Source organism: Brachycentrus maculatus, unplaced genomic scaffold (assembly GCF_059751285.1).
Source record: "Brachycentrus maculatus isolate JH-2025_06_01 unplaced genomic scaffold, ASM5975128v1 h1tg000450l, whole genome shotgun sequence".
NCBI classification, from domain to species: domain Eukaryota; kingdom Metazoa; phylum Arthropoda; class Insecta; order Trichoptera; family Brachycentridae; genus Brachycentrus; species Brachycentrus maculatus.
In genome coordinates this window covers 17,335-43,622 of record NW_028281197.1, presented here as the reverse complement: position 1 = coordinate 43,622, position 26,288 = coordinate 17,335, and the positions used below count along the sequence as shown (strand labels likewise).

The following is a 26,288-nucleotide window of genomic DNA, read 5'->3' as shown; positions in this document are numbered from 1 at the left end:
TAAAGCTTTGAAGGGGACATTCACTTTGACTATGGTTGAAATCAATTATTGATCGTCAATAATACGAAGACAAGGTAATCAGACCTGCGTTTCGGTTCCTAATCATCTCCATAGGTTAAAATTTGGGTGACGATTGATTTGCTTGTTTAATGGTCAGTCTTCACTTGTCTCTTCAACTCGGCGTACCCGCTACAGCACATGTCGGAGATAATTTGGTCCATATAGGTATTTTTTTTTAAATGTGCGTTGCATATATTATTTACCTTGCTTATTTTGTACAAGGTTCATAAATCATTAAGTAAATTATTGTTTCTTCTACCTTGAAAATAGATATTTTATTTTAATCCGTATTGGGAGTAGGAGGGATAATATTATGTGGGCTAATCAGGAACTTCACAGCATTTGATCATTGCTGGGAGGAAACCTCGCAAAACTCCTCAGGAGAAGCCGGACTGGTCACTGTTGTTAACAGATCTTCAGTTACACTAGAAGAGGTTTCGGCATTTTGTGTCCTAGCTTGGTTTATGGAACCAATGTCCATCATTAGTTTTATCGTGTATGATACCATCTCTCGTGACATCTCTTATGAACTATCGTGGACCCGATATCGGTCAGTTAGGTCCTCACCCAGGCTCCAGCAACGCACCTTCGGCTGTTGTCTTTGATAGTTGAAATGGCGTCAAAGCATCAACAAGTGAGAGACATCTTGTACAACTGTAGATCTCTGAGATTTTGAAACAATGCATGTAGTGGTCCATGGAGATTAAGTGGAGTCATTCTCTGTAGTTTGTGCCTTCGTACATGCCTTCCGCAATCGTATGAAGCAGAGGACTATTTTACCTCCAGAATATTTGACTAAAGAACAACTATCCATGCTTGTTTTCTTCTTGGGAGACCATCGTGGATCTTTGATGTGGTAGTTTCAACTTGCATTCTACATTATATACCCATGAACATACAGATTCATCCGCTTTTGGGGAGCATTTAACACCCTAAAATAAGAGAGTGACCAAACCAACTATTGTCCATGAAGAGTTAGGGTACTAAAAAGTATAAGGTGATAATAAATAAAACGCTTTGTAAATAAGTGAACATTGACAATATGTTATCATTTTATGTGGAGGTCCTGACCAAAAAATTACATTTCCAAGATTGCACAAAAAAATCCTTTACATGCAAATCTGTTCTGTTTACTGTGTTCTATCGGAATGTTAGTTAACGTTGCGACAAAGCGTGACCAATCCTGTATTAAACCAATATGAAATCATTAAATCGCACCAAAACGTAACAAGTTAACAAGCTAGAATTCCTGGTTACTTAAAATCATTTATAATGGAAATTTTACGTTTTAGTTGGTGAACAAGTAGTTGGATATACTAAAAACATTGTAATTTTTTTTTCATTTCTTCTAGTTATTTTATACAACAGGTTGTATAAAACCTTAAACTTAAGTATAAAACAAAAAATAATTTGAACACAGCGTGGCTCCTCGTGTTAGGTTTCACGTTAAAAGCTTATATAATAATAAGCTCGTTGAAATTTGTACATTATTATTATATTTAATTATTCGTATTACTAAATATTTTTTTTTTAAACTGGTTTTTTGTTATTTTGGTAAGATCGAATTGCTACGTGTAAAAAAATGAATATTGATCCCTTACGGAAAATTACTTTAATAGTATTCACTCCGTAATTTGTAATGACTGCAGTGAATCTAAAATTTAAAGATATGCCTATCAGTGTAAATTTAGTCTCTCGAGAATAAAGTGGAAGAAAAATTCAGCGCTTTAACTGGAGATAAAAATACACGTAGATACAATTCGTTAATTTACTAATAATTTTAAGGACTTCTCAAAATTTTCAGGACTAACTAGTCACCTGAAATTCTTTTATTTATACTTGAAGCACTAACTTTGTGATTTTCCATTTTAAAATTAAAACGTAACTTCATTTTAAATTCACTTTTGATTTTAAAACAAAGTTACATTTCAACATAAAATACTATTATATATTGATTCGTCATTAACTTTGTGGCATTATTTATGATTATTTGACTCATTTGAGTAACTTACACTTTTTATTTAATTAATTAAAATAAAAGTACATTGCGGGTTTATTGCTAAAAAGCAAAATCTTCCAACCAACCAATTAATATTAAATTATTTTAATACTAAATCATTACACACAGTCGCATACAAAAGTCAAGTAATGAACAACTTAGAAATCGTAAAAAGAATAATACTTGTTTTTTTACCATTTGAGTTTATTTTATTAAAACGACTAGTTTCGAAAGCTGTGCTTCCATCTTCAGGTCTAAATGCAAACTATAATAAAAATCAGTTTATATTTATACCTGAAAATGGAAGCATAGCTTCCGAAGCTAGTCATTTTAATCAAATAAAATCAAATGATTAAAATCAAGTGTTTTTCTTTTACAATTTAATCATGTCTTACCGAAAAGTGAATAAATAAAAAAAATTTGAAAAAAAAATGAATTCTGATAAAACATTTATTTACAACATTTTGAGCGTGTCCAAATACTTGTTTTTAAATCTGGATTATCTCCAATTAGGAGATATTTTTTGACATTTCAATATGACGGTCGTAAGCCCTGTAAATACCCAGATTCACATATTTCTCTTCATCTTTGTTAAGATGTCAAAAAATAATTACATATATTAATGAAATATTTGCTTTTCCAAAATACATCACCATTATTATCTATATTACCATAATAAAAAGTCCGGCTCTTTAACACCCCCCCCCTCTAGTTATTACCCAACCCACCTCTTTATCTTCTTCTTCTTCTTCTTCTTCTTTTTTTCTTCTTCTTTTGTAGATCCTAAGAATCTGTTTATGCCTCCGCCTGTCGCTCTTGGGATGTTAACTGTGAGGTATCATTCCAACTTTTTTGGAGGTCTGCCTGGGGGTCTATGTTCTTCAGGGTTTCCTTGAAGGGCGACACGTGGAAGTCTGTCTTCTGACTTTTTTTTTCTGATCTCTATATACTTATACCTGAATAATAATTTTGCTCGTTAGTTTTTGTTATAACCTGTCGACGAAAACATCTGTAGTTTTAGAAAGTAGTCGTGTGTAATAAAATAAAACGCAACAAGTGGTATGATACAAGAGTTTAATTTTAAAAATTATATTTAAATAACTAGTGGACAGCGAACGGGAATTCACACCCTTTTTATTGTAATGATGGTTCATTTTCCAGGTTGTCTCATCTTCAGGACACCACTAAATTTAACAAATCCTTATTTAATTTATTTTAAATACTAAAATCAAACACTGTTTCTTAGGATCTACTAAGGTGTATATTTTAATTCATTTAAACATAATTATTCTTCTTAGTGTAGACCATGTGGCCTGTTTTTAAGATGAATTAGCCTCCTGAGATGTTGAATTCCAAAAATTGTTTTTCAAATCCGTGATTTTGGTGGTCTCCTAAGGAGTCTACCTTTGGGTTGGCCGAACAATGCGATGGAGGGGAGTCTGGGTGGTTCCATTCTCCTCACGCACATACCATTGTCTTCCCCACCTAACGACGTCTTGGATCTCGCATATTTTAATAAATAACAATTAAACGGTAGTTTAAAAATTCGAAACGCTTGTCAGGATTTTTTTTTTTATTCGTATGTTTTTTTGAAAAAAAAAATACAATATATCTCTGTGTACCCTAAAAGTCAGAGTTTGTTTTTAATATTTAAAATATAAATTATTGAGATCTACAAATTAAACGCCATATCAATTTATAAATCATTTTTTTATAGAACTCCATTTATTTTTATATATTAATTTTTGTATCAAACACAATTTTTTTGAGTGTACTTAAGTATTTTATTGTTAAAAACACATAAATGTTAACATTTTAATGTTAATGTTTCGATTAATCTTATAATATATCTTATATATATAATAATATTCGTCCGCCTCCGTAGTGTAATGGTCAGCACGCTCGGCTACCGTTCTGGAGGTCCCGGGTTCGATTCCCAAGGGGGATAAAATAAATATAAGTGATTTTTTCACTGTCATATTTATTCAATATTACCTGAAGCGGAGGGCTAATCACCTTTCCTTCATGTGTAAACGGTCCAGATAACACTGTGTTTATATGACGCAGTGCCCTATGCACCATTGATGTGCGGATAAGGGTTACTTAAATGTTAATATTGCAAAAATTGTCTCGCCTAGTTATGGCATGTCACAATAAGTCAAACGGGTGTCACAATATGAATTTTTATATGTTTTTAACAATAGAATACTTTAGTAGACTGAAAAAACTGTGTTTGATTTAAAAATGAATACGTAAATATGTAAATCCTATATTATTTATTGATTCGGCATAAACTTTGTGGAATGACATGATTATTTTAATTAAATTATAATAATTAAAGAAAACACTTCGTTTTTTACCACTTGAGTTTTATTATAGACTACATGTTTCAGAAGTTAAACTTCCATCATTTTTAAGTTTCTTTAAATGATAAAGAACTTATTTTTACTAGATCAGATAAAGGAAATAGCATTGTCATTTTAAATCAAACTGATTACATAAACAAATAAAATGATATAATAAAAATGATATAATAAAACTCAAGTGGTAAAAAACGAAGTGTTTTCTTTAATTATTGTAACATGTCTTACCACAAAGTTAATGCCGAAACAATTAATAAAATTAAATTAAACACTTGAATAATCCACCGAATTGAATATTCTCCCGCTTTATAAAATTTTCAGTTTCAGACTTCAGTTTTAATTTGTACCAGAAGATGAAAACAATTGTCGTTTTCGAAACTAGTCGTAAATAAAAATAAAACTCGATAAAGTGGATTATTGAAGTGTTTAATTTAATTAAAGTGTAAATCCTTATATTTTGATGCTAGGACGAGTGACAAATCTATTGTTATACTATTAACTGTCACCAAACATTAGAAAAATGTAATTGTTGTCATTGCAGCTGAAATATGAAGACAATCGTGATCATTTTGACATGTGTTCTGATCATGGAGACACGACAAATAAATTTCACCAAGTTAGCTACGTATACACGTTGTAAGTTCTTACATTTTTTTTCTATAAAAATAAATAATTTTAAACGCAGTGAATTTTCAGCACCAAATTAGTATGCAGTCAAGCTGATAAAGATAATGATTGAATTGAGAGGAAATTTTTGTGTGAGATATCCCTTTTGCTTTAGGATGGAGAGTACTGCCCAAATCAATGACTATTAGTTTACAACATTTTAATTGTGCCCAAATACTTGTTAAATGTGCCCAAATCTGGATTAACTCCAAATATTATTTTTATTGGAGATAATCCATATTTGTGAGCATACCTTGGACACAATAAAAATGTTATAAATAAATTAACTGGTCAAATTATTAGTTCAAATAAAAAAAAATTAAAAGGAAATTTTCTAGCGTTTCTAATATATGTATGTGAATATAATCCAGGATTCGGACCTCACATGCGAATGTAAGAGTTTCTGATCAATAAAAAGCTTATTTTATCCCACCGTAGTTTCTAGTCAATTCGAGCAATATGTTTCGAATTTGGTCAATATATAATATTTGTATATAGAAGTTCCAAAAAATTGAGTAGTGTGGTTGTCAATCATTTGTAGAGTTGATGAATGTTACACGTGTGCAAAGTGATCACTTAAACCAGCCTATGACGGTCTTAAGCTCCGTAAATACCCAGACTTCCATGTTCTTCTTTATTTGTGTTGAGATGTGAAAAAATAATACTATAAGCTTAGTAAAAGTTAAGGATTGATATTTTTGAAATGCAACCTTAACAGTAGGTTGACTAAGCATATAAGAACTAAAATTAAGCTTCTCGGGTCAAATTCGGTAAGGTGTAAATTCAATTATCTTTTTTCTCCATTTTTGCTTGCTTTTTTTTTATTTAAATGGTTTACACCATGTTGAGTATGTTAAAATACTCGTTCACAAATCTGGATTATCTCCAATTGTAGGAGTTATTTTTTTAATACATTTTTTGACATCTCATGAAAGATGAGGCAGAATATGGAAGTCTGGGCATTCACGGGACTGACACCCGCCACAGGCTGGCTTAAGCGATCACTTTACACACGTGTAACATTCACCAACTCTACCCATTATATAAGAACCACACTACACAAATTCTTGGTAGCTCTATATATATAATCCAATTTCGAAACATTGTTCTTGAATCACCAGAACATCACTGGAGACATCTATTGGTGAGATGAAAATAAGTTTTTGAAGAAAAAAGAAGGCTACAACATCCATATTCTTCTTCATCGTTGATGATATGTAAAAAATAATATAAATATATGGTCATACATAATGTTTCCGCCGTGTTTTGGTACATTTTTGAACTAATTTTTTCTCCATTGAAAATCTATTGATTTTCAATTTATATTTTTTGGAACATATGATACTAAATTAATAACGTTTTTGATATTTTACAACGCATGGATTTGCAGTCGAAATTGCATCTCTCTGTGCGATAAAACGATGTATGATAGATGGTCGAATGGATTGATAAAGAAATAAAGTTGTTTCTTGTATGTTATTAATTATTTAATTGCTTAGGCAACATACTAGCACATTTGTAATGAAATATATGTATATCCTAATGATACTAAATAGGTGCTAGAACATATCATAAAAAAACGGTTTAATTTTAGGAAAAAAATATATTTATGCAAATATTTTCCTCCTTAGTTGGCTAATATCATAAGTAGATATCTCGCAAAAATCTTGAGATTTAAGGAAATTTGTTTTCACTAAAACCTCTCAGAGGAAGCTAAACTGGCAGGGCACAATGGAGACCTGGTTCCAACCCTGATGTATGGAAGTGAAGCATGGAGTAGGCAAAATAAGGTTTAAAGCAGACTGAATGCAGTTGAAAAGCGATCTCTCGGACGAATGTGCAGCAAAACGATGTGTGATAGATGTTCGAATGGTGGTGTAAGGAATACGAATGCAAGGCTGCGATAATGGTTTCAGTTGAATTGAAATCATTTTTTTTTAAGTGAAATATTTGTGTTTTTATTATTTACAAAAATATTTCGATTTCATACTTTCTATATATATATATATAAATATATATATATATATATATATATATATATATATATATATATATATATATATATATATATATATATATATATATATATATATATATATATATATATATATATATATATATATATATATATATATATATATATATATATATATATATATATATATATATATATATATATATATACATATATTTCTGTGAGCCTAAGTGGCTCATTATTAGAAACAGGTTTAAATTTGTGATAGAGTGGGTTTGAGCCCTGAAACTCTGACTTAAGAGTCTATGCCTGCTCGTGAGTAGATTTACTCTTTATGTTTAAAGTTTAAATAATTTCATTAATATTTATTTTTAATTTCATAATTTCGTAGAAAATTCGGCGCATTAAACTAACCATATTGAATTTACGATTCTGATATTAGTTTTTCAAATATAAGTTCATAGAAACTTTGGTAAGAAAAAGTGGCAAGAAATATTACTTGTAATTACATAGATTGTGTGATGAAGAAGTCGCACGAAGACGGTGGGCTTTTTTCTAGAAAGAAATATAAAAAAATAAGCATAGGGCCTTGGGAACTTGTTAAACAACCCTCTATTTTTTCCAAATGGATCCATGTTATTTTATTCTAGTTATTTTATTCTAGATAAAAAGATATTGTCGTATGAATTCTGTCACGTGAATAATGATATATTGAATTCTGGCGAATTCAAAATTATCATACATAATGAATCCCGTGAACAGGTGCAGTAATTTTTATATCTAGGAAGCATGTTCACAAGGGATGGAAAAGTGGATAAATATATAGAGAGAAGAGTGAATGTAGGAATAGAATAAATGGTGCTTTGAACAGAGTGATTGCAAATAAAAACATGTTCATGGAAGCCAAACGGAGTGCTGGTACCGACACTAATTTGTTAGAAAAGAAATATTGAACTGGTAAAAGAAGGATGAAAGCAGCGTAAACTCTGTTGAATTGCGCTCCCTCAGACGAATGTGTGGAAAATCATTGTAAGACAGAATTAAAAACGAAGATATAAGAAAGAAATATAAGGGTGAACAATGGATAGTTAAAAATATTAAGAAGAGTTATTTAAGGTGGTATGAACATGTGGAGCGAATGGATAATAAGAGAAGGACTAAGAAAGTATATGTGGCGAATGTGAGCGGGAGAACAGAACGAGGAAAGCTGGAAAATACTTGGCACGATCAGATCAATCAGAATCTAAAATCTGGTGGTGTCAAAAGTCCGCGTAATCGGAGGGCATGTATGACTAGATGTATGGGTGTGAATGAGGCGAGGAGTGTATGTCAGGACAGAAGAGAGTGGCGTTCCATCCTCTCTGCCTATCCATGCGGAGAAACGGCGTGATGGTAGCAGTATTAGTAGTAGTAGTAGTAACCCCAAAAGTCCTGGTCACTAAAGGATTAAAGCTAGACACGTCACTGCAATATATACGAATAAAATTAATATTAAAAAAATTATATTGTTTCTAGGTGAAAAGGTGAAAAAAATTTTGGGCTACCAATATAGTCAAATGGTAGAGACGGAAAAAGAACCAAACATTACTCAAGTGACCCTTGATATCCTCACAGAAAAACATCGTGTGAGTTTTACATACGTTATAATACTGCATACATAAATTAATATCTCATTTTCATGACAACTTTCGTTTCACACAAAAAACGAGACAATAATTTAAATATATTATTAGATTAAAACCAATATTTTTAGCTTTTCCACTTTTTTTATTTGACCAGCGACCGGGTTTCGTCGTTACCGACATCATCAGACTGATGGGAGGCTATACAAATTGTTATGTTATATATAAAACAAGGCAGGAGTTGATAACCATGATTTTGAGTTGATAACTCCTGCCTTGTTTTATATATAACATAACAATTTGTATAGCCTCCCACCAGTCTGATGATGTCGGTAACGACGAAACCCGGTCGCTGGTCAAATAAAAAAAAAGTGGAAAAGCTAAAAATATTGGTTTTAATCTAATAAAATATTAAAAATGCAATTCCATCACGAAGTGTTAGTGGATAATATAAATCTATTAATAATTTAAATGTGTCGATTTTTTTGTTCGAGAATTCTGGATTTCGTCATTAATAAAATAATTTTAAAAAAACATATCAACATAGATGTAGAAGTATATGGAAGTCTGGGCTGGTAAGTCTTTTAAAAATATATGTTAAAAATATGTTAAAAAAAAGTTTAACTTTTTTTCGTATTTTTAACACTCTCTCAAAAAAATATTTTGGGGGTGTTATTCGTATAACAGACAAGAGTTGCTTCTTTCACTGACTGAGATGATAAATCGTAAGAAGTATCACCCAATTTTACTGGAAAAGATACTACCAGAGATACAAAAACGAAGGTCAAATGATAATGAAATATTTCAGCAGGATTCAAAGCCCCTGCCACAAATTTAAAAAAAATGATGAAATTTTTCACAAAAAAAACAATGAACTGTGTTGGGCTTGTCAAGAATTTTGCTAGACCTAATTGAAAATCTATCGGTAATTTGTTGGAATTGGCTCTCCAAAATTGATTGCACTACGGTAGAGAAACATTTACCAATTCTACCCATTATTGACAACCACACTACTCAAATTCTTGGAAGTCCTACATATATGTATATATATAATAAAATAATAATAAAACCATTATCCGCACCCCAATGGTGCATAGGGCACTGTGTCTTATAAACGCAGTGTTATCATGATCGTTTTACTTATGAAGGAAAGGTGATCAGCCCTCCGCTTCAGGTACCAGTCCATGGTAATATTGAATAAATATTACAGTGAAAAAATCACTTATATTTATTTTTACCCCCCTTGGGAATCGAACCCAGGACCTCCAGAACGGTAGCCGAGCGTGCTGACCATTACACTACGGAGGCGGACGGAGGGTTCATATATATATATGAACCGATTTTTAAACATTGTTCTTGAATCACTAGAACTTCACTAAAGACATCTATTAGTGAGATGAAAAGAAGCTTCTTCATTGATTCTTGATGTCCAAAAAATGATAATAATAATAATTACTCCTGTAATTGGAGATAATCCAGATTTTGTGAACAAGTAATTGGAAGTATTTAAAAAAAAACAATTAATCAGTTCGATGTCCGCCTCCGTGTAATGGTCAGCACGCCCGGCTACCGTTCTGGAGGACCCGGGTTCGATTCCCAGGGGGGGTAAAATAAATATGAATATTTATTCAATATTACCCTGGACTGGTAACTGAAGCGGAGGGCTGATCACCTTTCCTACATGTGTAAACGATCAAGATAACACTGCGTTTATATGACGCAGTGCCCTATGCACCATTGGGGTGCGGATAAGGGTTTTATTATTATATTAATCTGTTCGATACTGTATTTTATTATCACACGCATTATTCTTTATTTACAGTCTCGATACCCGCTGACAAATATAACAGGATTAGCGATGGATCCTTATTACATCAAAAATCTTTCCATGGTTCTAATTGTTCCTGGTCTTACAATGCACTCGAGTTCATTTTACAATATCTTTCCGGAAACATTTATAATGGCAGGAGGAAAAAATATATTTTATATTGATGTCGAGGAACTAAAACCAGTATTACAAAACTTCCTGAGGTATATGACTTTTATGAAATTCATCGGTGAAGAACTCGGAAATCAGCTGTCGAACCTCGTGAAAGGTATTTACAAACAAATACATTTAAAAGAAAAACTAAATATCAACTTTTCTACGTGAAGGTAGGAAGGATGAAAGCAGTGTGAACGCTGTTGAAATGTGCTCCTTCAGACGAATGGGTAAGACAGAATTGAAAACGATGATAGAAAGGAATGGAAGGCTGGACAAGGGATAATTGAAAAAAATATATATGGCAAATTTGGGCGGGAAAATAGAAAGAGGACAGCCGAAAAAGATTTGGCACGATCAGATCAATCAGAACATAAAATCGGGTGGTTTCAAAAGTCTATGTGATCAAAAACCATGTATGACTAGATGTATGGATGTGAAGAAAGGGAAGAGTGTATGTTACTTATAACCCTTATCCACACCCAATGGTGCATAGGGCACTGCATCGAATTGACGCAGTGTTATCTTGATCATTACTTACATGAAGGCAAGGTGATCATTCTTGCGCATCAGGAACCAGTCCAGGGTAATATAAAATAAATATTACAATGTAAAATCACTAATATTTATTTTCACCCCCCCTGGGAATCGAACTCGGGACCTCCAGCACGGTAGCTAAACACGCTGACCACTACACCTCGGAGGCGGACAGAAAGACATTGTATGTTAGGACAGATAATCGTGGCGTTTTATTCTCGCTGCCTACCCTTGCGGGGAAACGGTGTGATGGTAGTAATAGTATAAGTAGTAGTAGTTTTACGTGAATGAATCTTAGTTTTTATTATTTTTGACATCTCATCAAACATGAAGAAGAATATGGAAGTCTGGGCATTTACGGGGCTGACGAACTTCATAGTCTGCTTCAAGTGATCACCTTACACACGTGTAACATTCACCAGTTCTATCTATTATTGACAACCACACCACTGAAATTCTTGGAAGTTCTATATATATATATATGAACCAATTTAGAAACCTTGTTCTTGAATCACTAGAACTTCATTAGAGACTAATTGAAATAAGAAAATTGGTGAGATGAAAAGAAGCTTTTTATTGAGCAGAAACTCTTATATTATTAGTATGTAAAGACCAAATCTTGAACTATAATCACGTACATGAGAAACGCCAGAAAATATCAATTTAATTTTTATTATTTAAGCTTACAATTCCAATCATTTGAAATCCAAAAAATAATGTGCAAAATAACTCCTGTAATTAGAGATAATTCAGATTTGTGAACAAGTATTTGGACACACTCATGTTTTTAATCTTAGTTTAAGCCGAATACTTGGACTTGAGTTTTGACAGTTGTGTTTGTCAGTTCATATATTACATAGCTCCAATAATTTTGTCATATTTTGAGTTTTTTTCGATATTACATAAGTTGTTTATAGTTTAAATGGTTGCTGATTAAGGATTACTTCTCAGATAAGCCAAATCTATCGTTATTTTATTATTTTAATTCTTAAATTTCGTACTTTATTATTTTCCTAGTTGTAATAGTAAATTGCAACAATAATATTTTTTAGTTGCATATAATATTTTTCGTTTATATATATATATTTTTCTTTCTATACACTCATTGGATTATTTCTGAATAAGTATGGAAAGAATTAAAACACGTCGTAAGGAGCCTCCCGACATCCCATCTACATCTTCTTCCAACTCTTCATTACCCACGTCTCCAATCCTCCCCAACAAAATCAGAAAAATTTCTAAAACTGATTCTGCCAAAGATATTCATAATGCAACTCCGAAAACCTTATCCCCTTCAACATCTAATGATCCTTCTTCCTTACAGTCAGAATATATCAAAAACAAATACACAGAAAGAGACAGTGGACCTTTCTGCGTTTTTGTCCAAAAAAACGTTGTCCCCAATTCTTCTTTCTCTTTGAATATCATCGATTTTGGCAAACTTTTGCAATCCCTAAATATTCCTGGTATTGTTCCTCGTGCAGGAATAAAATCTATCGGCCGAAACCGGATTTCTGTACAATTTTTGACATACTCAGCGGCAAATAGTTTTATTGATGATAATGCTTTGGAAACATATGACTATAAAGTATTTATCCCGTACCATATGGTCTCTCGCATGGGCCTGGTCAGGGGTATCCCTTTAGAGTGGACCCATGAAGAGATTGTAAAAAATATCGAGGTTCCAAATGAATGTGGTATGATTACAAAATCTCGAAGACTGTCGAGAAAAGTCACTTCGCCTGTAGACCAAAAATTCTCGTGGGTACCCACCCAAACTGTTATTCTTACTTTTCAAGGGCAGATTCTCCCTAAAAAGATATTTTCATTCTATTCGGTAATAGACGTTGAGCTATACATCTATCCTACAATTCTTTGTTTCGCATGCTGTCGTTATGGACACGCCAAGACAATTTGCAGGTCCAAACCTAGATGTTTCAAGTGTGGATTGGAGCATATGGGTGAGACTTGCGAAGTTGAAATTCAGAATGCTACATGCGTAAATTGTTCAGGTAATCATTTAGCTACCAATAGAATATGTCCTGAATATTTGAGGCAAAATTTAATAAAGAGGAGCATGACTGAACAAAATATTTCATATAACGAGGCTGCCAAGTCCACATTTAGCAAGGGAAAATCATACGCAGATATAACAAAGTCTACCACTTCCTCACAATCCCGTAATATCCAACAATCTTCTCATTCACAACCTTTGTCGTATAACAAGACGGTTTATAAAGAATCCGCTCCGAGGTCATTGTTTCTTCCTAACATTAGCAAATCAACTCTTGATAAATTAAAGTCCATTTCCTTTTTACCGTATACGAATTCTCCCGATGGTTGTGCTCTTCAGTCTGGCAATAAAGAGGCCAGTGTTACAACACCGGATAATTTATCACACGTACTTTCTCAATTAATCATACTTATTACCTCAATTTTCGAAAACTCCCCCCAAAAACCGTACAACGCTGCCAAAACCACTTCCAATTCAACTCTCCAAAATCACAATGCCTCACAAAATTCCAATCTCCTCTAATAACATAATCACCCCTATTACACAAGACTCTCATCTTAACGAGATGGAGTCAAAATTATCTATCTTACAGTGGAATTGCCGTAGTGCTATTTCGAATAAAATAGATTTATGTTCCCTTCTAAAGGAATACAAAATTGACATAGCTGCTTTATCAGAAACCTGGTTCAAGCCAGGATACAACTTTGTTATCCCAGGTTATATTTGCCTGCGTGATGACCGACCCGATGGTAGAGGAGGAGCAGCCCTTCTTATTAAAAACCATCTTCACTATTCCCACATCCTAGTCCCAAACTCCTCATCTTTCCAAATTGTTGCAGCCTCTATAAACAATGTATCCTATATTTCAGTATATATTCCCCCTAACATCCCTTTTGATCTGTCTGGCTGGAATAATATAGTAAAATTGTTGCCCAAATCATTTTTCATACTAGGTGATTTCAACGCACATTCTCTCAGCTGGGGGAGTGCTTATACAGACCGCTCAGGTAGGAACATCTTAAGTTTCATTGATGATAACGATATATGTATACTTAACGACGGCTCTCCTACCAGATTAAGTTCTCCATCTCATAGACATAGCGCTGTTGATATCTCATTATGCTCTAACGATTTAGCATCTAGGGTAACCTGGAGTATCTTAGACGACCCTCATTCGAGTGACCATTTCCCAATCACTATTCACATACCTCTTAAGTCTCGCATCACCCCTAGAACTCAAAACACCATTTATAATTTTAAAAAAACTGACTGGACTAACTTTGTTAGTATTTTGGGAAAAAATAATTCCAAATCTCATCCTGCGAGCGACTTCGATATCCCACTGGAGTATTCTAAATTTATAGACACAATTATGTCCGCAGTTAATTCTACCACCCCTAAAATAAATCCAAAGACTCGGAGGAATCCGTCGCCATGCCCTTGGTGGGATTCCGAGTGCAGTCTAGCTGTTAAAAATAGAAAAAATTGTATGTCCAAATATAAAAATGATATGAGTGAATTAAATTTTTTGGAGTTTAAAAGAGTTCAAGCTGAGACAAAAAAAATATTAAAACAGAAAAAACGAATAGGATGGAAATCTTTCTGTTGCGCTCTCTCACCTCAAACCCCATTGACTGATGTTTGGACAGCCATAAGAAAATTTAGGTCCCCATCTTCTTCGTCACTCAAAAAAATTTCCGATGATTCAGCTTGGATCTACGATTTCGTTGACAAATTGGCACCTTCTCATGTTCCAACAATCCAAGAACTCCCATCCCACTCTTCAGTCATTCTCAATCAAGAATCTTGGTTTGACTCACCTTTCCAGATTGAGGAGTTATTACTTCCCCTAGAATATGTTAAAATCTCATCCCCCGGCTTAGACATGATCCCATACTCATTGATTCAAAAATTTCCACAACAAATTTTACTTAAATATATTAATATACTAAATAAAATATTTGAAACTGGAATAATTCCAGCTGATTGGAAAATTCAGCGGATAATCCCTATTCTAAAACCTGATAAAGACCCAATGAAGGGAGATTCATACCGCCCCATAGCGTTATCTTCGTGTATGCTAAAGCTTTTTGAACATATGATAAAAAATAGAGTAGACTGGTTTGTGGAGAGCAATTCCTTACTGTCTGCTTCACAATTTGGTTTCCGTAAAAACAAATCAACCACCGATAATCTCTCTATTTTCTCAACAGATATTCGTGTAGCGTTTTCTCAAAATGAATGCACCGCTGCAGCTTTTATCGATATTTGTGGAGCTTATGATAATGTGGACCTTAATGTCCTCAAAGTTAAACTATGCTCGTTAAACTTTCCTTTTAAGATTGTTCAGGTGATTCTAAATATATTAAAAGAAAGAACTATTATTGTAAATGGGACGTATAAAAAAATAGAAAGAAAAATCTGGAAGGGCCTCCCTCAAGGATCTGTACTTAGTCCTTTACTATATAATATCTATACTTTCGATCTGGAATCAACAGTCTCGGGAAAATGCAAAATCTTGCAGTATGCGGATGACATTGTAATATATATTTCACATAAAGATATGAAAACTGCTATTAATAAACTTGAATCAGCCTTGACTTCTCTCAATACTTGGTTCACTTCTAATTGCCTTCAACTATCTCCTTCAAAAAGCCAAATAGTATTGTTCTCGAAAAAACATAAAATCCCATTTAACTCTATAAAATTTGACAATATCTCCATTCCTATAAGTAATCAGGCTAAATTTTTAGGAATTATTTTTGACAGGAAATTGTCATGGGCCCCTCACATAAATTCTGTAATCACAAAATGTGAAAGAAAAATTAACCCTCTCCGAGCTCTAGCAGGAGTTTGGTGGGGCTCTCATCCTCTTACTCTAAAACTATTTTACAACGCTTTTGTTAGAAGCCAATTAGACTATGGCAGTATCATAATTGACCCCCTCCCAATATACTTATTGAATAAACTGTCTGTTATTCAATACAAATGCTTAAGAATCATCCTGGGTGCGATGAAGTCTTCCCCCACAAATGCCCTCCAATTAGAAGCTATGGATCCTCCTCTAGACATTAGAAGACAATATCTATCTGACAGATACATGATAAAATGTTTAGCTTTTGAAAATCACCCATCTCTTTTGGCATCTAAGAAATTACTAAACTCTGTAACATCTAACCGTGTGTTACATAATAGGCCTTATCCAGCACTCGCAAAAAGTTTTGAAAAACTGTCAAAATTTATCCCAGAAATATTCCGATCTCCCACCCCCTCCCTTTATAACTTCCCTTACTCTCATCATATTTTTTCCCCAAACATTATAACCCACATTGGAGTAGGGACTAAATCCCCTAGTCCGATTTCCCTTTTCAACTCCATAATTGAATCAAAATGGAAAGACTGGTCTTTATTCTTCACAGACGGATCCAAATTGGAAATATCTGGCTATTCAGGAGCTTCTTTTTACAGTCTCGATGATGGTTACTGTGCCCAATTCCAACTTCCTCAACCTTCGTCAGTTTTTACTGCGGAATGCTTGGCTTTAAGAGAAACTCTTTCCTACATTATGACCAAAAAGTTTGAAAGGTGCCTCATTTTATCCGACTCTCTAAGCTCTCTTCAAAAAATTAGCAGCAATCCCTTCAAACAAGCCCAATCCCATTTAATATTCCAAATCCGTGAGAAATTATATTTACTCAAAGAAAAAAACGTTCAGGTTTCTCTCGCCTGGATTCCAAGCCACCATGGCATTCCGGGAAATGAAAAAGCCGACTCTCTAGCTAAGGAAGCCGTTTTAAATGGAAGTACGAATTTCTCTAACTACCCATCTGATGACCTTTTGACAATTCCAAATATTGATATGTCTTCCAGCTGGTCCCTCAAATGGAACTCCTCCAAAATTTCAAAGGGTAAACATTACTCTCTCATTCAGCCTACTGTCCCGTCCCGTCTTTGGTTTAGGAAAATTTCGATGAACAAGAAAGATACATCCACCATTTGTCGAATGAGGATGGGTCATTGCTGTACGAGAGAGCACCTTGCGAGGATTGGTGTCTCTGACTCCCCCATTTGCGAGTGTCGTTGCGAAGAGGAAAACCTTAACCATATATTCTTTGTTTGCCCAATAAATGACCAAATGCCAAATTTCTTTAAATCTCTGGCCCCGCTTATTCCCCTCCCTACAGATATCCATCTCATCCTGGCGAGCAGGAACCCAAATTTGTACAGACTGTTGATTGTTTTTCTAAAATTAAATAAAATAAATTTATAGTTTATCTTTATAATTTTTATCATATCATATTTTATAATTAAGAATTCAAGTAACTTGACATTGGCAAATGCATTGTTTTACATGTGCAACGCCATTCCATATTTAAAAAAAAAAAAAAAAGCCGAATACTTTGCTTTTTGCTTTAGAGTACAGAAGATCTGTTGGAGCTGGTATTAAGGGTGCATAATGTGTGCAAGGAAAGTGGTTGCTGTTGAATGCGAAAAAACAAAAATTGAACAGATAGATGATTTCGAATATTTGGGAAGTATGTTTTTTTTGAGATTGTCCAAATTCTTGTTCACCAATCTGGATTATCTCCAATATGAAAAATAATTCATATAATTGGAGGTAATCCAGATTTATGAACAAGTATTTGAACACACTCAAAATGTTGAAATTTTCTGGTCAAATTATAAGCTTAAACAATTCACATCACAACATAGATGATAAAGAATATATTTCTGCTCAGTAAAAAAGCTTCTTTCATCTCGCCATAGATGTCTCTACTAAAATTCTAGTAATTTCAAGTTAAATTTTTCGAATTTAATATAATACAGAGGTATGTAGAAGTTCTAAGACTTTGAGTAGTGTAGTATGGTGGGTAGAATTGGCGAATGTTACACGTGTGTAAAGTGATTTATTATGTAATGACCTATGACGGTCGTAAGCCCCGTAAATCCCTAGATTTCAAAATTCCTATTCTTCTATATTGAGATGCCAAAAATAATAAATGTATATTTGATGTCATTAAAACTATAAAATATGTATGTTATTAATTGTTCTTATTATTTTCTATTGTAATTTTGTTTGTAAATTAAAATAATTCTTTCACTACAAAATTAATTTTAAAAAGAATTTTCTACAATTAAACTTTGATTTAAAATCACTTGAATATTTTATTATAACTTAATTATAATGTCTACCGGTTTCGAAGCTAACCGCTTCTTTATCAATAATGATTAATGCCAAAACACTATCTACTTAACAATTTTCAAAATATTCTGACGGTTAGGTAAAGAAGATAAGGTAGATCTCAAGTGGCTTTATTTTTTTGTGTTGATTGGCAGTCACAGTCAAAAGGGATCAGGGATGATGAGTGATTGGAAACATATTTAATAGCGGACTTTTAGCGAAATCATTTAGGTACTTGTGTATTTATTAGTTGTAAATTATTATTAATTGCCTTTTTAATTTCTTATATATTTTTAAGTAATCTAATTTAAGTCCACTATTGTATGTGTGTAATATATTTAGACCTTTATTTTTATCAAATGATTATCTTTATTTTCTATAAGGTGATTGGCAAATTCAGAAAAATTATTTTTTTTAGGCATCTTGTATTCTGTTTTGAATATTGAAAGCATTTACTTTGTGGATCATATTGATATATTATTTCGAGAAATAAAAATACTTTGTGTTCTGATCCACTCACATTTTTATTAACCAACTAGTTTCGGCAACAACCTGTTGCCCTCTTCAGGGTTTTATTTATTACTAATAATAAACTAGTAATAAATGAAACCCTGAAGAGGGCAACAGGTTGTTGCCGAAACTAGTTGGTTAATAAAAATGTGAGTGGATCAGAATACAAAGTATTTTTATTTTTCGAAATAATATATCTTGTATGCTCTTTACAACGGATGTTAAAAAATTCTAGATGTTTTTCCTATACATAGGCTGGGACACGATGAGCACTTTAAGGAATACATTCCTGATTTTTCTATTATAATTTCATTTTTGCTTTCAGCTGGAATTAATCCTAAAAATATTCATATGGTCTGTATCAGTGGTGGATGTCAGATAACAAAAGAAGCCCTCAACCGATTTAATTCTGTCTCAAAAGACAAAATAGGCAGGTTAAGCGGACTTGATCCAGTCGGTCCATGCTTCTTCAGCGATTCTCTAGAATTGTCACTCCACGAAAGAGATGCTGATTTTGTGGATGTCACCCACACGGCAATTGGAGGTTTGGGAGACACAAAGTCAAGAGGTTAGAAATCTCACTTAAATGATAAATAGCTTTTATTTTTTCACATCTCAACATATATGAAGAAGAATGTGGAAGTCTCGGCATTTACGGGGCTTACGATTGTCATAAGCTGGTTTTTAAGTGATACTTTACACACGTGTAACATACACCAATTCTACCCATGATTGACAACCACACCTCTCAAATTCTTGGAAACTCTGTATATATGAACCAATTTTGAAACATTGTTCTTGAATCACTAGAACTTCACCAGAGACATCAATTTCCCAGACTTCCATATTCTTCTTCATCTTTGATAAGATGTCAAAAAATAATATTTAAAATTATCCTATAATTGGAGATAGTCCATATTTGTGAACAAGTATTTGGACACACTCAAAATGTTATAAAGGATATTTCTAACGCTAGAATCATGGACGCTCTCCTCGACCCCCTGTATCACCTACTTTCAAAGATATGGGAAGAGGAAAGGTGCCCGAAGGATTGGGTAAACGGGGAAGTTATAGCCCTCCACAAAAAGGGTGATCCGCTGTTGTGTGATAACTACCGTGGCATTACTCTTTTAAGCGTTCCTGGAAAAATTCTGGCACAAATAATTTTGGCAAGAATCCAAAAACCAATAATGCGAGTCCTCAGAGAGAACCAAGCGGGCTTTCTACCAGGCAGGGCGTGCGCTGACCATATACATAACTTACGATGCCTGTTACAGCAAAGTAACGAATGGAACTGCGCCCTTGCCTGCTGTTTTGTAGACTACGAAAAAGCTTTCGACAGCCCGCATAGGTCTTCTCTTTGGAATATCATAGAAGCATATGGAGTTCCTGTCAAAATTTGTGGCCATTATCAGGGCGCTTCACACTAACAGCGAATGCTGCGTTAGAATAGATGATGTGTGCAGTGAACCATTTGAGGTCTCTACTGGGGTGAAGCAAGGCTGTGTACTAGCCCCATTTCTCTTCATCATCATGTTTGACTTCATCCTACGAATGTCAATTCCACCGGATCGAGGAATTGCAGTGAGTCCTGCTCAGAAATTATGCGATTTAGAATATGCGGACGATGCAGTTCTAATAGATACATCGATCGGAGCCCTGCAAGATATAATTGACTCCCTCCAAATAAACTCCGCTCGGTTAGGCCTAAGAGTGAACGCCAAAAAGACCAATGTCATGTGCAACTCAGCCTGTCCGGACCGAGATCAACATCTTACTTGTGAGGGACGAGCGCTCGTTCGAGTCGACACCTTCAGATACCTTGGAACACTCATGGTGGAGGATGGTAGTGTCCAGAAGGAACTGAATGTACGGCTCGGAATGGCAGGAGCTATATTCAATAAAATGCGCAATGTCTGGGACTCACTGCTTTACTCGACAAAAACCAAGTGTCGTCTCTTTAACGCCTGCATCCTAACAGTGTTGCTGTACGGATGTGAGTCGTGGCACCTCACCAAAGCTCAAAGCAAGAAACTAGCAAGTTTTGAAAATAGATGCCTGAGGCGAATACTGGGTATAAAGTGGTATGACTTCGTCAGGAATGACGATGTGAGGAGAAGAACTCAACAGCCCCTCATACTGGAAGTCCTGAAGAGAAGAAGGTGGACATGGTTGGGACATGTCCTTAGAATGCCACCTGAGGGCATCAACCCCTCATGTCTCTTCTTCCAACCCCGAGGATTCCGGCGCCCCGGAAGGCCGCTGACGACCATTCACCGACTATACTCAGCGGAACTTCGAGACGCCGGACTGACCTGGGAGGAAGCCAAGGAGATGGCGCGTGACAGAGTGACTTGGAGACGACTCGTGTTGGCCATATGCTCCACCTAGGGAGCGAACATGGAAAAAGAAGAAGAAGAAGAATCATGGGTGTCTTTTTCGAAAATGACAATGTTGATGATTTAGATACCTTTTTGTAAAAAGAGTTTTGTATATGATCCATTTTCGAAACATTGTACATACATACATGAATCGCTAGAATTTTTACTAAAGACATCTATTGGTGAGATAGTTCATCTCACTAATAGTTCTCAATTGATATGGATAAAACAAACAATAATTAAAGAGATGTTTTTTTAATCTAATAAAATAAGTATAAAAATTAGAAAAAAAAATAAACTGTAGACTGGAGCATACTATTGTATGGAAGCAAAACCTGGATTATCGAGCGGATAGAATGGGAGCAGCTGGAGGCTTTTGAGATGTGGTGCTACTGGCGCAGTTTTGAGTTCAATAAATGACTAATCTACTTTCATCCTTTGTTTCATCCAATATTTCGTAGTCGTCCAGGAGAAAGTGACCAACTGCCAAAACGTAAAATGTTCAGGAGGGTCATTTAAGTCACTTTTGTTTGGCAAGAAAATAAACACCAATGCAGTTAGTCATTTTTAACAAATCAATATACTAAACTTCCAGGTTTAAAATCCTTTGGGATTTTTTTCATGGCAATATTAAGCTAGTAAGATATCAAATAGTCAATGATCACGTTTTTGCAAGATATGCTCTTGGTCACTTTCGCCTGTATGACTACGATTTGTTGTATTTTTATTTCTACTATTGTGGTGGATCATTATCACTTCATATTTTTTTGGACTGTTTCCGAAATGAAAGGTATGTTTTCTTCAGGACACGTGGACTTCTATCCGAATGGTGGACTCATCCAGCCAGGCACACATGACTTTATAAGTGATCATCAGCGAGCCTGGAGATATTTCGCTGAATCCGTATTGTTTCCAAAAAGCTTTATGGGCGTGAAATGCGACGACTGGGAGAGCTTCCAGAGAGGCCACTGCATCTACAACGAGAAGGAATACATTGGATACGAGACATCTCCTAAAGCTCGTGGATCGTACTACTTACGAACAAACGGAGAAAAGTTATTTGGTATTGGGCTGGAAGGTACTCGACCCGAAAGGCTTTGGTATAACTCTATTATTGGTGATGATTGATCATAATTATGTTATAAAAGGTCATTATCTCTAATCTATTAAATAAAATGAATTTCGATGAAGAGTTTTCTATAATTAAACACATTGCTATTAATAACGGATATAAATTGAATTGATACAAAACAAAATGTTGTAAATAAATTATCTGGTCAAATTATAAGCTTAAATAATAAAAATGAAAATGATATTTACTGGCGTTTCTCATGTGTGTGATAATAATCCAGGATTTGGACCTCACATACTAATAAAAGAGTTTCTGCTCAATAAAAAGCTTATTTTCATCTCAGTAATAGATGTCTCAAGTGAACTTCTAGTGATTCAAGAACAATGTTTCAAAATTGGTTCATATTTATAGAAGATATAGCTAAATTGAAGATATAGCGAAATGGTTCATATAGCTAAATTGTTCGAAATCTTATAAACCTAAAAAAGTAATTCTATTCCCTGTCCTTTCCTTTTCTTCTTTTCCTATCACTGCCATCTCCTTTTCTCTTTATCCCATCTTTGTCTCATGTCTCTTCTTATATATAGACTTTTCTTATGCATAGGTGTGAAGAACTGTAATTGGTACTCATTTTTTTTTGTATTCTGATTTATCATATATTGTTACTGTTGTTCTTCCTTCCAATAAAATAAAAAAAAAATAAAAATAAAAATAGAGCTTCCAAGACTTTGAGTAGTGTGGTTGTCAATAATGGGTAGAATTGGTGAGTGTTACACGTGTGTAAAATGATCACTTAAACCAGGCTATGGAGGTCGTCAGCCCCGTAAATGCCTAGACTTCCATATTCTTCTTCGTCTTTGATGAGATGTCAAAAAATAATATTTATCTATTATTTAACACATTGCTATTAATAACGGATATAAAATTGAATTGATACAAAACATTTTGAATGGAAAACTTAAAATTGATTTCAATAAAAAATATTTATATTCTCCAAAAACCGTAGAAAATAATTTTGTTTATAAATCATTTACTTATACCATTTCTTATAATTTGCCAAAAAATATTAGTCCAGCTTTTTATACAAACAATAATAAAGGTAATCTGGTATTAAATTGTAAAGATAACGAAGCTTAATTGAATCATTCCGATGTTTAGAAAATAATTTGTTCCAATTGTGTAGGAAAAACATTGCGTAAATTCAATATCACAGTTAAAGAACATCCAAGGTGCCTTAATAGTAATAATTTTTCGGAATTTGCTAATCACCTTATATCTGGAGACCATAATTTTAATAAATTAACGGGAATATAAATTGGTGATGGAATGATTTTACAAAACCGGTAGTCACAAATAAGTGTTTAAAGAATTCAATTCAATTCAATTCAATTTATTCAATAATAAATATATACATTACAAACAAACATTTAAGGCGTATACATTAAAAAAAAAACAAATTAAAAATTACGCAAGAAGACTCTTGTTAAATGTGTAGAAGAATCTCGCTTCGGAAAACTCCTTCGGACACATGGAACAGATCAATATCCAATGTGATATTGTTCAACATAGCGGTAGCTCTTCCTACAGGCATAACCATCGGCAGGTTGGTCCTGTGTATAGGAACGTGAAACAATCTATGCCGACGCTGTCTTAGGTAACTATCGGGAACATACAGACCAATGCTCTGGATAATTTCAGGATTATCGATCATACCGCGCAACAATCGATAAAAATGCGTAATCAAATACACATTCCTTCTAGTCTCTAAACTATTGTAGCCAAGCATACCCTGGAGAAACTGGGTCGGGTAGAGCCAAGGATAATAGCAGTACTCTCTCATGTAGAGATACCTCAAAAACTTCTTTTGGACTTTCTCTACCATAAGAGAGTACTTAAGCTCGTGTGGCCCCCAAATCATCGAGCCACTCTCGAGTCTACTTCGCACCAAGGGGTTATAAAGAGTTCTCAGTACGCGGGTATTTTCGAAAACCCTGGCAGTACGCAGAACAAATCCTAGCATTTTCAATGCATTACCACTGACTGCCTCTATATGATAGTGAAATGTCAGGGTGCTCACAAATCTAACGCCCAGATCCCTAACATTCGATGCTCGCATCAGAAGTGGTATTACACAAAGTAAACAAAGGATGGTAAGGAGAATTATTATTCTTTTTGGTTGCTGCTTACGAACGTAATATTTACGAACGAACGGAGAAGAGTTATTTGGTAGGTCCTCAACCCAAGCAGGCTTGGTACACCTCAATTTTTATGTAAGATTAATCATAATTATCATATGTTGTTTGCTTATTCTCAATAATATTAATAAATAAATAAAGCAATTACTTTGTGGATAGTCATTTTTACTTTTTTTTTAAATATGTTAAAAATATTAGTATATAACCAATGTACTAATATTATTAACATTTTTGTAAAAAAATAATGTTTTACTTGGTAAATGCCACAATTTCATAAGATCCATTGTGACGTTTCGATGCTATTTGCCTCATTTTCAAAAACCGTGTGCGCAGCTAAGACTAAATTTTAGATTTGTGTCATTGGGACGTTGAAGGATATGTTGTAGGAGTTGTTTCTTATTTTATTTAATTCTTATATTTTGATATTTTTATCAGTGGGAGCATAGACAGTAGGGAGGAGGCTGTAGTCATCGTCATACTCTTATTTATGGGTTTATCATTTAAAAACAATCTATGAATTTCTATTGTTTCAAAATGTTGTAGTTTATGAAATGTTTCTTGAATGTTTTTGCAGATACTTTGTGGATAAAATAAAACAATTTTTTTCTAGTTTTTGGTATCGTTAGGGAAGAGTTATTAATTATAACCTAACTATGAGTTTTTCAATGTTTTAGAATTTAGTACATAAACCCTGATAATGACAAAGTTCTTATCGAAACCGGTTGGATAAAGTGTACCAATAAAAAGTGGTTAAAACAAAAGAAAGTTGTTTTATTTTTTCAAGTATAAAATTTCGTAATAGTATTTTCTAGGATATGTACGTTATTGTTGTTATATTTGTGATCACTAGCTATTAAATGATTACTAAGCAATGAAAATTTTCTTTTTCTAAAAATTATTTAATAATCCTTTAAAAAAAAGTTTTCGCAACTTAGTTTTTATAAAAAATTATAAGACAATATTTATGATGAAATGACAATGATCCTTCAACAATTGAATCTAAATTACAATACAATGTGTGTGATGATTGGTTTGCTGTAGTCTACTAAGTTGTATTTCATTAACAAAAACACAAAAAAAATCAATATTGTGGCAATTGTTTCGCCTAGTTATGGCATTATCAAACGAATGTGAAGATCAAATGGATTGAGGTCCTTATGTAGCTATACAATTCCAAGTGACAGGTTTAACTTACAATAATTTATGGGAGAACACAGTAGCTAATAGGGGATGTATTTAGGTACGTACCCTTATATTTATTTTCTGGGAAAGGAAAAATTTATTAACATGGCAATTTTTTTAGAGAATTAATGTTTTTAAAGCTAAATACAATTGTTGGTAATATTATTTTTAAGAATTTATATTTAAAATTGTAATTAATTGCTACTTTCATGGTCAGTCAGTAAGTCCGTTCTCTTTCTCTATCACCCGCTATAGCGCATGTCGGAGATAATTTGGTCCATGTATTAAACGGGTCGTCCTCTGTAGTTTGTGCCCTCGCACATCGTTCACTCCTTTCAAGAACGTCATAAATCAAAAAACTTGATTTTTCAGGAGAACGTTTTTAAAGTTTAATAATATAATACAATGTATTAAAAATAACTATCAAGCCACTTATTGAACTTTTTACTGCGCAACAGATCTTTTTAGGTAAAACCTGAAGGTTTTTTAAAAGAAAAGGTATTGTTTAAAAAAAATTAAGCAATACCTTTTCTTCAAAATGTAAAAACA

At 33.6% G+C, this 26,288-nt stretch overlaps 1 protein-coding gene across 1 annotated transcript; it reads left to right on the top strand.

The window, feature by feature from the left end:
- Positions 1-1,704: 1,704 nt before the first annotated feature.
- On the top strand, positions 1,705-22,914 carry LOC148302469 (pancreatic lipase-related protein 3-like). Its single transcript, XM_088271567.1, has 6 exons — positions 1,705-1,809; positions 4,964-5,058; positions 8,579-8,688; positions 10,508-10,781; positions 19,235-19,477; positions 22,096-22,914. Exons 2-6 carry the CDS (start codon positions 4,971-4,973, stop codon positions 22,416-22,418), a joined length of 1,038 nt encoding a protein of 345 aa, XP_088127693.1. The 5' UTR covers positions 1,705-1,809; positions 4,964-4,970; the 3' UTR covers positions 22,419-22,914.
- Positions 22,915-26,288: the final 3,374 nt, after the last annotated feature.